The 13,867-nt window shown below is 27.6% G+C and overlaps 1 protein-coding gene across 1 annotated transcript; it reads left to right on the top strand.

Annotated features, from left to right (window-relative positions):
• Nucleotides 1–248: 248 nt before the first annotated feature.
• LOC107853923 (osmotin-like protein) lies at nucleotides 249–2,361 on the top strand. The gene is made up of 2 exons (XM_016698911.2): nucleotides 249–843; nucleotides 1,727–2,361. The coding sequence occupies exons 1-2, from the start codon at nucleotides 393–395 to the stop codon at nucleotides 2,032–2,034; spliced, it is 759 nt and encodes a 252-aa protein (XP_016554397.1). The 5' UTR covers nucleotides 249–392; the 3' UTR covers nucleotides 2,035–2,361.
• Nucleotides 2,362–13,867: the final 11,506 nt, after the last annotated feature.

The following is a 13,867-nucleotide window of genomic DNA, read 5'->3' as shown; positions in this document are numbered from 1 at the left end:
AAAATTAAAAGTTAAAAATTTACCTACTTTTGACTTTTAGCTTATACATCATGCTAAAAAATAATTCAAATACCCCCTTATCTTCAAATTAATTATTCTGAAATTATAATATATTACATTTATCCACATTAAGTTGCAAACAAATAATTTTGCATTAACTAATTTTGTGATAACTTTATTTTTTCTACTTCTAGAAAAAGAAAAAAGTCATCATTTTTAAATAAAGATATTTTTTAAACAATTTAACCAGTCAAATACTTTATAAACAAATTCAAAAACCTCCCGGACCAAACACGCTCCCATTCATCTGTACTACGCTTGCCTCTATATAAACATCATCTTCCATCTACCACAGCGCAATTGACCAACCACAGTCAAAACAAAAATTAACCATGTCTCCTTCTTCTACAAAAACTTTACTTTCCCTCTCTCTCCTTTTTACCCTATGTGTTCTCTCACAAGCCACCTACTCTGATCTCATTTTAACCCTGGTTAACAACTGTCCATACACTATATGGCCAGCAATTCAACCCAATGCTGGTCATCCAGTACTCGAACGCGGTGGCTTTACTCTTCATTCACTCACTCACCGTTCTTTTGCTGCACCAACCGCTCACTGGTCTGGCAGGGTTTGGGCTAGAACTGGCTGCACTTATGAACATGGAAAGTTTTACTGCGCCACGGGTGACTGCGGCGGCCGTATAGAGTGTGACGGACTTGGTGGGGCCGTACCAGCTACGTTGGCCCAGTTTGTGCTGCATCATGGACATGCTGATTTCTCGTCTTATGGTGTTAGCCTTGTTGATGGGTTCAATATTCCTTTTACTGTAACCCCACATGAAGGTATAATGTCAGATTTTGTAAAATATAGACTTGCTTGGCCTGGTTCCATTTCATGTTGCAGTTATTTTTTAAAAAATAATTTATTTCTAAAATAAAGTTATTGTCAAATGAGAAGGACCTCACGGGTTCAAGTCAAATAAAATGTTTCTAGTAGAAATGCTTTAGTCTGATCCTTTTCTATAGACTCTTCTCATACTATGAGCTTTAGTGCATCGAGCTCTACTTTTACCATTTAACTTTCATAATCAAACGTTTCTTTTAAACTCTGGCCGTTCAAACAGGGTACATATAATGTACGATGGAACGAGTGTAACTTGTGTATATGTGAACTTTTTTGTTACATTATGAGGCAGTTGAAAGAGAACTATAGATAATCTTTCGAGAACATTGAAATAGTAACTTGGAAAAAAAAGGTTATTAGGTTACAGCACGTTAAAGTGATGATATGGGATTTTTGTGCGTGTTTAACATGCCTTGATTTTTAGTTAAACATATTTTTAGTTTTAAAAGTTCTTGTAAAATAAAATGTTTTCTGTTAAATGTGTTAATTTAGGCTTTTTTTGAGTAGTAATCAAGTCAATTTACAATATACTCCATATATCGGTGTTTGATCGACTAAAATGAGTAGAGATCATATTTATGTAATTAGAAATCATCTTTCTAAAGGTAAAGAAGATACTTTAAAGTTAAAGCTATATTAAATATAAAAATGTATATATTTCTTGGATTAATTTAACAGAGGCAGTATGTTGGTTTGGTTGTATTTTTAAGAGATCTCTCAGTATATGTATTGGATTGTAGTGTACTCTCTTTAAGAAATTTTATTTTCTGTCTTACATTCTTATTCTTAATACGTTTCTGTTTGTTTCTTTTCTTATAACAGGTAAAGGGGTGTGTCCCGTTGTTGGATGCAGGGCTAAACTTTTGGAAACTTGTCCTGCAGTTTTGCAGTATAGGTCACATGGTGGTCATGGCCCCGTTGTTGGGTGTAAGAGTGGTTGTGAAGCTTATAAAACTGATGAACTTTGTTGTAGGAATCATTTTAATAGTCCACAGACTTGTAAGCCATCCACGTACTCGCAGTACTTTAAGCATGCTTGTCCTGCTACTTTCACATATGCTCATGACAGCCCTTCACTCATGCATGAATGTTCGTCTCCGCGTGAGCTAAAGGTCATTTTCTGCCACTAAATCGAGAAAATTAATCTTCTTGATGTTCAATGGCAATTGAAGGAAAAATTGGATTTGTAAGGACTAGTGTTCAGTGTTACTACTTATTAGTGTTGGGTTAATTTTGCTTTGTTACATTTGGTTTGTTATTTGGGGGTGTTTGGGTGGGGGTGGGGGGTTAGGCGTGTTTGTATTGTATGGGATATTTGAGTTTGTAGTAATGTTATGTTTGTTTGTTCCATGTTTGTTTCATTAGGTTGGTTTAGAGGAATTTTTCTCGTGTGTGATTTATGTATGAATCTATGCTGCTTCTCATTTTATAGTACGTTATATAGTTTATCCTGCTCAGCATTAAATTTAAGAAGCAATATCATAAGTGATATTTTTGTGTATTACATAATGCTAGATTGGGATATATTCTGTATAAAATAATTTAAAAGAAAGTGATACATATTGAAGACCGGCGTATGTTTTTATATATTTTACTAACCATTTAGGGACCTACAATTATCTCTCTTCCGGAATGTCCTTTATTATTATCATAAAGTAACACTATCGGACTCGATCGGTTAGTGACTATTTATTTTCAGATAATTAATTTTAAAATTAATTATATATTATATAGATATAGAATAATTTATTTCATTACTAAAACATAAGTGATGAAATAAATAATTACTTGATTAATACATATCTTTAATCAAACATAAGATATATTTTATCTCAAGAATATTTTAACTTATTTCTTATGCCAAACGATTCTTTATGTTGGTGCAATTTCCCGAAAGGGCTTAGAAATTGTTTGGTAGAGTGTATTGAAAAATTAATGCATATATTAGTTTAATGTGTATTAATAGTATTTTTTTTTGGTAGATTTTTTCACCTTATGTATTTTATTGTGTATTGAGGTGTAATTACTAATGTCTCAAAATTCATGACATTAGTAATGTAATGAGTCTAATACATGTATTAACATGGTTAAAGATACCATTATCGCTCAAAAAAAAATTTACATTCTTATATATATTATATATGGAGGGTATTTCTATGCCATAAGAAAAAAAAAATATAAAAATAACTAATGCAAGCATAGCTAACACATGTATTACTAATACAAGTATTATTAATACATAATATTTTATATTATTTTTATACACTCTACAAATGATCCCTTAGATTTTTGTGTTGCTGTGTAAAATATATTTAAATAATTAAAATTATTTATTTTTTATCCTAACGTATGTAGTTTTATACTTTTTGAAGTTTTTCTTGTACAATTTTTTATTCATTTTTCTTAAATTTCATGATTAATTAAATGCTGATAAAAATTTGAGAGGAAAAATCAAGGAGATCTTTCAGATATAGCTACACTTTGTTGTAAAACTCACCTTTTATAGCTATATTTATATAATTATCATTTATAACCGTTGTATTTAATTTACGCCTGCTGTATTTGGTTTTATTAATAGTCTGTATTCATATAAAATATAAATATAGTACCTATTTAGCTGTTGTATTCGATTCACAGCCGCTGTATTTACTTTTACTCAGTAATTTGTATTCATAAAAAACATAAATACACTATATATTTAATCTCGCCAAAAACACTATCAATTTTTTTATTTTTTATTTTTTTATATTTTCCTTTTTCGTGTTTTTCTCGTTTTTTCTTCTTTTTTTCTATTTTTTCCTATTTTTAACTTTTTCATTTTTATCTTTTTGTTTTTTTTCTCGCTTTTATCTCTAACTTTTATTTCTCTTTCTTCTTTGATTTTTTTATTTTCTTTTTCGGACTTATTTTCTTTATCATTTTTATTTTTCTATTTTATATTTTTTGTATTTTCAAAAAATATGACTACTCGAGCACAAGTCATTGATGATAACGTAAATACTACAATTGTTTATCGTACTTATAGTCATACCGTCATTTATATTTTTGTATTCATTAAAACAATTGTATTTGTATTTGTATTTTAAAGTTCACGTTTGTATTTGTATTTTTTAGTTCACATTTATATTTGTATTTTATAGTTCGCACTTGTATTTGTATTTGTTAGTTCGCACCATCATTTATATTTTATATAATTCACACTTGTATTTTAGAGAACTGTTTTGTATTTGTATTTTATAATTGACTGTATATTATGTTAAATTATATTTGTATTGTGATTTTATTGTGTTTATATATTTAGATTATATTTGTATTTGTATTTTATTTTCGTCGATACATTTTTATTTTTAAAGAATTATTTTGTATTTGTATTTGTAAGTTGATTGCATATTATATTTAGCAGTATTTATGTACAATTTATCATCTATATTTATATACAAACAAGTAAATGCATTAATTGTATTTTCTTAATTCTAAAATATATAAATATATAATGTATTATTTGATACAAATTTACCTTTTTATATTTGTATGTCAAAATTATTATTCATATTTGTAAATGAACAAATATCACTTGATACAAATGCAATTGCAAACAAATGAAACAAATGATTTTACAAATATAAATACAAATATATATTTGTATATATTGTACTTGTATAAAAATTTGAATTGTATTTATTTGTATCAATAAATACAACTCGTATCAATAAATACAAACAAATATTCATAGAAAGAAAATCAATTGTTCTTTTTCAATAATTAAAAATACAAATGATAGTTCACACTGGTATCTGTATGCTATAATTCACATTTATATTTGTATTTTATAGTTCACACTTATATTTGTTAGTTATAATTCACATTGTATTTATATTTTATAGTTCGTATTTGTATTTGTATTTACTAGTTCGTACAAATGAAAAGAAGGAGAAAAAATAAAAAGGAAAAAAAAAGAAGAAAAAATACCAAAAAAGAAAAAGAGTAATAGATAATAGAGAAAAAGGAAAAAAAGAAGGAGAAAAAATAAAAAGAAAAAAAATGAAAAAGAAAAAAGTGAAAAAAGAAAGAGGAAAAAAAAAAAGAAAAAGGAAAAATGAAGAAAGAAATTGAAAAATGAAAAAAAAAGAAAAAGAAAAAGAGAGCAACAGAAAATAGAGAAAAAGAAAAAATACATAAGAGAGACTATGAATTGTAATTAAGAATAATTAATAGATAAAAGGAGATATGAATTGTAATTAATTAAAATTTAGGCGAAATAGAATAATTATGAATCTATGTTTGCTAAGTTACTATCCCAAAATTAATAACCAATTCATAAGTAAATTTCCTGAAACACATTAATTAATACTTAATGAAAATAACACTTATGTTTTATTACAAAATAAAAATCTACTAAAATATAAAAGAAATTATATATGTATATACAATAACATAATTAGTACTATATGATCTCATAAGTAGGCAGATATAAAAATAAAAATAAAAATAAAAATACACATATCTTATTTTTATTTTGCTCGGATAAAAATGACCGCTTTCAATAGGCGTCCATTTAAAATAAAGACAGTTAACAAAAACAATATGGAGTTTAAATTGTTATACGGTAAGTTAATAATAATACGGAAGTACAACAACAACAATAACAACAAACTCAATGTGTTCCCACAAAGTGGGGTGTGAGAAGGATAAGATATACGCAGTTCATACCGCTACCTCCGAAGAAGTAGAGAAGCTGTTTCCGATAGAACTCCGACTCAAGATAAAGAATAGTAGATCAGAAGATGGATTACATAACAGAAAAGGGGTAAAGAATAATAAAAAGTAAATCAGAGCAATACGAAAATGCAAGAGATCAACACGAAATAAGAAAATAGCAACTGAGAAATCATGAATGGGACACCCACGTATAAGTAACAAATACTCACAGCCATAGACACCTATGAACCCAGTACTAAAATTACTAACCCGGCTACACAAGATCTCTCTTGATGGCTTGCTACAACCCACACCTTCTCGCTAGCCTTCTACCCTTATCCGCGACCTCCACACCTTCCTATCTAGGGTCATGGCCTCAGTAAGCTGCAGCTGCTCCATGTCATGTCTGATCACCTCCCTGCAGTATTTATTCGGCCCACCTCTGCTCCTCCTGAAGTCATTCAACGCTAGCCTCTCACATCTACGAACTAGGGCATCCGCGTCCCTCCTAATCACATGTACAAATCATTTCAGCCTTCCTTCCCGCATCTTGTCCTCCACCGAAGCCACTCTCATCTTCTCCCGGATAATCTCATTCCTAACCCTGTCCACTCTAGTAAGCCTACACATCCAACGCAACATTCTCATTTCCGTCACCCTCACTTTTTGGATGTGGGAGTGCTTGACTGGCCAACACTCCACGCCATACAACATGGCCTGACGGACTGCTACTCTATAGAATTTGCCTTTAAGCTTAAGGGGCACTTTCTTATCACACAACACTCCCGAGGCAAGCCTCCACTTCATCCAACCTGCTCCAATACAATTAGTGACATCCTCATCAATCTCACCATTTTCCTGGATCATAGACCCAAGATACTTAAAACTATCTCTCTTACAAATATCGTGGGAGTCCAACCTCACCACCACATCGTCTTCCTGCCTCAAGTCACTAAACTTGTATTTCAAATACTCCATCTTGGACCTACTTAACCTGAACTCCTTCGACTCAAAGGTTTACTTCCAAACCTCCAATGTGTTATTTACGCCCCTCCATATCTCATCAATCAATACTATATCATTCTTAAATAATATACATCAAGACACCTCGCTTTGATAATACGGAAGTACAACTTAATATGAAAAGGTACGTATATCAATAAAATAAAATAAAATAAAAATCATTGTCTGTATTCAAAATTTTAACATTGGATGCCACCTTGCAGTGTCCTGTAAAAGGCAGTCAAGTGCCAACACTTTCAAGTACTTCCAAATTTTAATATATGAGTACGACACAATGTTGCTAGTATCTCTTGCCCCACTTACTTTTCCTTCTAAGTACTAGTTTACCCTTTTCCTTTCGACATGCTTTTTTCCTTTTTACTTTAGGCAAAAATCTATCTCATCGTGTCCTGGGCTTCTGCCCTTATCCATTCTCCTGCTTTTTGTGTTTTGGAAAAATACATAGCATATTTAAATATTAAATTATAAAAAATAATAATATTTTTATCAAATTATATTTTGTATCATATATATTTATATTTTTTAACAATATTTTATAAAAATACAAAATACATATTAATTATAAAAGTAGTAAAAATTATATATATTTATATTTTTGTAGCAACAGTTTAAAAAAATATAAAATATAACTTGCTATATTATATAATTATGAAACTGTTGCTATGAAACTCATAATTAAGAAGGTAAGTATGCTATTTATAAATTTTGCCCGGTTGTTTTTGAGATAAAGAAAGAGTAACAATTATTTTAAAATTATTCAAAATAAGGACCCGTTTGATCATTAGCATTTTTTATTTTTCTCGTTTTTTTTTTTTTTTACTTTATCTCAAAATTATTGTTTCGTCAAAAAAATTTCAAGTGCAACTTGACAGTTGTGAATAGGGGTGTGCATCGATCGGTTCGATTCGATTTTACATATTATCGATTTGGTTTATCGATTTTTGATTTTTAAATATGCTAAATCAATAAGATATTTTTATCGATTTTTAGTCCTTAACGGTTCAATTTTCGGTTTAACCGATAAGAAAATACTCATAAAATAAAAATAGTAGTAACTAACATGAAAAAAATCGAATCTTAGTTGCAACCAAAAATCCTACATGATGTGTTTAAATTTACAAAAATCTTCAAGTTTGAACTAAATGTTGTTAGGAGAAATTAAGAGTTTGTATAATTAAAATAATATATATATATATATATATATATTCTTATTGGGTTATCGGTTTATCCAATAACCCAATAAGAAAAAACTGAACCAAACCAATAAACCAATTATTTTTTTTATAAAACTATTAAAAAATCGTTAACTCAATAACCCAATAACAATAAACCAATAACATTTTTATCGGTTCGATTTATCGGTCGGTTCGATTTTTGCACACCCCTAATTGCGAAACAACTAAAACCTTGTTTTAACCTTTTAAATTATTAATTTTAGAAAAAATTAAATTTTTTATTTTCAACAAATAACTCCATTTAAACCATATTTTAAGTTGCATTAAAAAATATATTTAAATCCTAAATATTTATTACAACAAGTATCACCAAACAACTTCAAATTCAACTTTAAAATTTTTAAATAAAGAATGTTTTTTTGATTTTCACGGTAAACGCCTACTTGAGGAATTGAGCAAAAGTATAACGGAGATGAGCAAAATCCTACTAAGATAGTTTTACTTTCTTTTATGATAAAATTGTTCCATCTCAAATAATTTAATCGTAATATTAATTTTTGGCATAATACATAAACGTGTCTTTTAACTTGATCTCAGCTGAAATATGTGTGCTCCAACTTTAAATGTGACCAAGTAAACATTTAAACTTGTACAAAATTAAATAGTAGACACATGAGTCTAACGTGGCACTCCACGTCCTATATGATATCCTACGTGCATTATGCCAATAAGATATGTGTATTTACTTATTTATTTATATACATGTAATAAACATCTACTTAAGTACTTTCAAAATTGAAAAACATAAATATTAGATGATGCCAAATTAAACAACACATTTATATGCATTATGTCTGAATAATTCTTTTAGAGCATTCGTTAGATAAAAGAAGTATCTTAAAACTATTTGACTTGTTTGAACTTTGAAGGCATTCTTGAACTATTGACTAGCGATAAAGTCAATTTTAAGCCAAAAATATGACAGTGGTTAAACTTAATCTATATTAATTAGTTCATAAATATTTTTAATCCTTTTCTTTTAAAAATGAATCTTTTCCTTCCTTCTAACGTTTGGTATCATTTTTTGGTGTCACATTACAAAACTGTGAACCAGTAGGAGAACGAATTGGGGAGAAAGATAGAGAATTCACATTCTTTTAGCATTCAAAAAGTGTTAGATTGTTGTAAATTCACTTATTTTGGGTGAATGGATGTCTACAACAAGTTCTATGGTCATAACAAATTTTGAATGAGGACAATAAATTTTATGGTCATAACAAGTTTTGGTTGATCACAATAAGGTTTAAATGATATTCACAATATGTTTTATCGTCATAACAAGTTTTGAATTGTCATAATAAGTTTTGAGTTATTATAACAAGCTATGTTACGATGTATCTCTTACTATATATATGATCTTCTATATGACCTATTTATATTGGGAATAAGAAGAATTCTCTCTATAGATTTCTTATCTAATTCTCTTACTTTGCTTTTTTTACTTTATAACATTTTATAGCACATATCAGCACGAGATTTTTCGATACATGAAATCAAGATGGTTATAATTCTCAAAACAACCTCTAAGGTAAGTATTGAATTCATATATTCAAGACTCGGTGTACACCATGAACTTTCAATTTGGTAATACATAAAAGGGGTAATTTGGTAGAGTGTATTAAAAAAAATAATGTATATATTAGTGTTGTGTATTATTGGTACTTTATTTGGTACATTTTTTAGCCTATGTGTAACTAATGCAATTATTTATATATTTTATTGTATATTGAGGTGTGTATTAATAATACCTCAAAATCCACGACATTAGTAATGTAATGGATCTAATGCATGCATTGACATGATTAAATCCACAATTATCCCTTAAATTTTTTTTCGCATCCTTTCCAACATATATATGAAAGGTATTTTTGTACACTTTTTTTTAAAAATGATGTAATTCATATTATTTTAATACATCAAATCAAATATTGCATAAAAAAAATACAAGCATAACTAAAACAAATATAATTAATGTAAGAATTACTAATACAAATATTATTAATACATTATATTTTATATTATTTTTGTACACTCTACTAAATGAACTCAGAGTAGTACTGTTGTTAAATCCCTCCGTTGTTTTCTGACATTGAGGAGGAAGCAGGTATGTTTAAGGTTATAATTTAAGCTTTTGACATTTATATTTATCATCAGCAAGCTTTATAGAAAAGGGCTTTTTGTTAAAACTTTACCAATTCAAATATATAATGATTGATGGTACAATAAAAAATTAATTATTTTTCGATATTAGAGATTATTTCCCGTGTGTTAATATTAAGATTCGCAAGTGGAGACTAAGTATATCTGCATCGTGTCATATCGTACTCTTTAAATAAAATAAAGAGACCTCGTATTAATTTTGTTTATACATAAATAACATATATTCGATAATTGTGGATTTAAAGTTTTATGTTTTGAAGTCTGATATATTCTAAAAAATATGTTATAGAATTTTTTACATTATATATATTTTTAGTTTGTTCCTGAAATAGTAATATCTTAAAAGAGGTTCTTAGCGGATCCGACTTTCCATTTCTATTGTCTCTATTTTTTTCAAGTTCTTACTTGGATTAGAGACACATGACATGAAGTAGAATGAATGATTAACATTTAGGAACTAAACTAAGATTTTAATTATGATATGAACAATAAATATTTTACCTATTTGCTTCCAAAATTTTAGTAATTCAACAATTCTTAGAGTTACAAAATTATTTTATCTACAAAAATACTTTTAAGAAAAAATTCTCTCTATTTCTATGTTTTTTTCTATGTTGTGTTCTATTTTCATACTCACCATCTATCTGTCAACTTCTCTTTAAGTTAATTTTTTAATTTCATTTTAATCATTAGATAATTATTTTTTAAAATTAGCTATGAGTATAAATGATAAACTTCAATATTTTTAATAATCAAGTTTCTTTTAAGTTATGCTAATTGAATATTTTTATTATAATATTAATAATGCTCGTATTATTATAATAATTTACAACTCAAAGATTCTTATTTATGATTTTTTTTTTACTGTTGTCATGATTTTGGCTTTGCCAATTTTCTTATAGCTAATTTTTTTTTTTGGACGATGAGGAAAAATGATAAGAGTTAAGAAATTTGGGAAAGGAAGAAATAATTAAGTTTTTAAAATGATAAGGGTGTATCTATTAATTTTTTTTAACTATAGAATATTTTTTTAATCATAGAGTAATTTTTTTTCTAGTTACATCATGGTTAGGAAAAAAAAAGTAAGAAGAGAGAGTTTTTAAAAAATATATTTATGAATAAAATAATTTTGTAGTTATCATTATGAAATTACTAAAAATTTTGAAAGTAAATATATAAAATATTTATTAGTCAAATCTTAATCATTCATTTTAACTCATGTCATGTGTCTCTCATCCAAGTAAAAATTTAAAAAAAATAAAGAGAATAGAAATGGAGAGAAATTCAATACACTTTAAGCTATTATAATTAGATAAACTTAGGGCATGTTCAAATATTTATGCTCTATTCCAGGATGAGAATACGGTAACAACACATAATACATATGAATAAGGACGAATGATTAAAGCTACATTCAAATAATATGTTCCATTCTTGAAGAATGAGAACTTTTAATAAATGTTAGATTATGTTCCATTCTTCATCTAAAGAGATCCTGTGTCAATTTTATTTATACATAAATAGCATATATTTGATAATTATGAATTCAAAGTTTTCATGTTATTAAGTCTGATATATTCTAAAAAATATGTTATAGAATTTTCTACATTATGTGTATTTTCGATTTACTCCTGAAATAGTAATATCTTGAAAGAGGTTTTAAGCTATCATAATTAAATAGATTTAAGGCATGTTCAAATATTTACGCTCCATTCTATGATGGGAATATTATAGCAGAACATAATATGTATGAATAAAGACGAATGGTCAAAGATATATTTAAATAATTATGTTCCATTTTTAAAGAATGAGAACTTTTAATAAATGTTGATTATGTTCCATTTTTCAAGAATGAAAACGTTTTGATAAGTATCACAAATATAAATTCATTTTCTGCATTGAATGTGACAGTATTTAGTAAGGATTACAAATACGAACATGTTATTAATTGTAAAAATATCACAACCACATCATGAAGAGGTAAAAGAATTCAGGAAAACTATTTTAAATATTTTGTGTTCTATTCTTAAAATAATAAAACTTTAAAATTTATATCTGAAATAGAAAATATGAAATTTACTCCTGAAGAAGTAAATGTTTCGAAATTTATTTTGAAATAATAAATGCTCTGAAATTTACTCTCGAAGCAGTAAGACTGTATAATAATAAAACATCGCAAACAACTTTTAAAGTAGTAGAACTTGAAGTTTACTAAAGTAAATAACACATGTAACGATAAACTTAGAGTTTACTAGTTCAAATAATTTTATCTATTGGTATGAATGCTTTGTCATCCCAAAAATGTGCATTTTGTGTATTAGATATATACCGATGAACTAAAAGATTCTTCAGGAATTATTAATTACTTTCATGATAAGTTAATTGAACCAGCTAATGTTGGGACTGAATTTCTAAATTCTGAAAAGTATAAAAGGTGGATAAGAGCCTGCTCATCACTTGTCATGTGATATAATGCATTCATAAAATGGTCATATGTACGTTTTTAGTCATCCTGCAATTTTGACATTCTAAAATGTTCTGCTATATTAAATTGAATTAAGAACATAATCTTCAGATTTTGTGATAAAGATAATTAATCTTGATAATGCTGGTTATATTCAAGCTGGTTTGACATTAGATGCCTCTAATAAATAGCTAAACCATTGCTTATGAGGACAAGGCCTCATGCATTAATCTGAAATATAATATATTACGTACAATAACACTTGTATATATTAGGTCACTAAATTATGATTAATTTCTCCCTCTCAATTAGTTCAGGATGAGGAATCATATATTTTCCATTCAATAGCTTTTTGATTTATCGTGTGTAATTAATGGATATACCATGATGCACGAGGATGGATTCTTCAAAATAGATTGAAGCATATGTTAGGTTTCCTGATATAAAGAGGAGATAATAAGAAACTAAGAAATATACTGTGAATTATCATTAGTATGATCCTCATTTAAAAGATAATTCAAGTCAAATGTTAGAACTATTTGTCGATCCAAAATTAATTTCATATTTAGCTACAAATGCTTCTACTGTGAGTCCCTAAAACACATAGTCTACAACATGCATGAAGCTTGAAAGACCAATCAATTTCAAATAAAATAATCCTTGAAAATAAAATGGAGAAAATGATCAAAATGAAGTGGCAACATACTTTTGAAGAGTAACGACATAACACTTCATGAAACCTCCTGAAGAGGTTCAGGTACCTGAAAATAATAAAGTGGAGAGATCTTAATAAGTTATATCGCGCTGTGAGTGATACAAAATGATGTATCATCGATAGTATCTTTGATACAATATGACACAATACTAAAAAAATGAGAATTTAAATTATTCTATGTTTATTTAAGAATGCCGATGTAGAAATAATTATCTAGTGAAATATGCATTTTGATAAGCACAAAGTTTGTTTGATTTGCATATTTTAATTTAATGAAATAATTTTATTAGGGGAGAGAAAAAGATAGCTAGCTCACATATCCTTTCAGTGAATGTTCTTGTCCAAATTGATGCCTCAAAATGATCATCTATTATTGTCGTAGCTTGTGAATTTCAAATATGCCTAAAGCGTGATAGACTGTTAGGTTCAAAGGATAAAAATCCTAGATAAAGAAGCACAAAAAATGATAATAGTGACACTATTCAAGAATCTCATGAATAAACTCAAGATCTGATAAATTCTGATATTCCAAAGGAAATTAGTGAATAAAAAATCAAGTGAATAAAGAACTTTCAATGAATTTTATAGGTGTTGAGATAAATTTATATTGATCAAAATTATGATGAATAATATTTTTCATATAATGTCACACTTAACACTATGCGAGA

The sequence above is a fragment of the Capsicum annuum genome, chromosome 11, assembly GCF_002878395.1.
Source record: "Capsicum annuum cultivar UCD-10X-F1 chromosome 11, UCD10Xv1.1, whole genome shotgun sequence".
NCBI lineage: Eukaryota > Viridiplantae > Streptophyta > Magnoliopsida > Solanales > Solanaceae > Capsicum > Capsicum annuum.
Note: the sequence above shows the minus strand (reverse complement) of the source record. Positions and strands in the feature narration are given on the sequence as shown.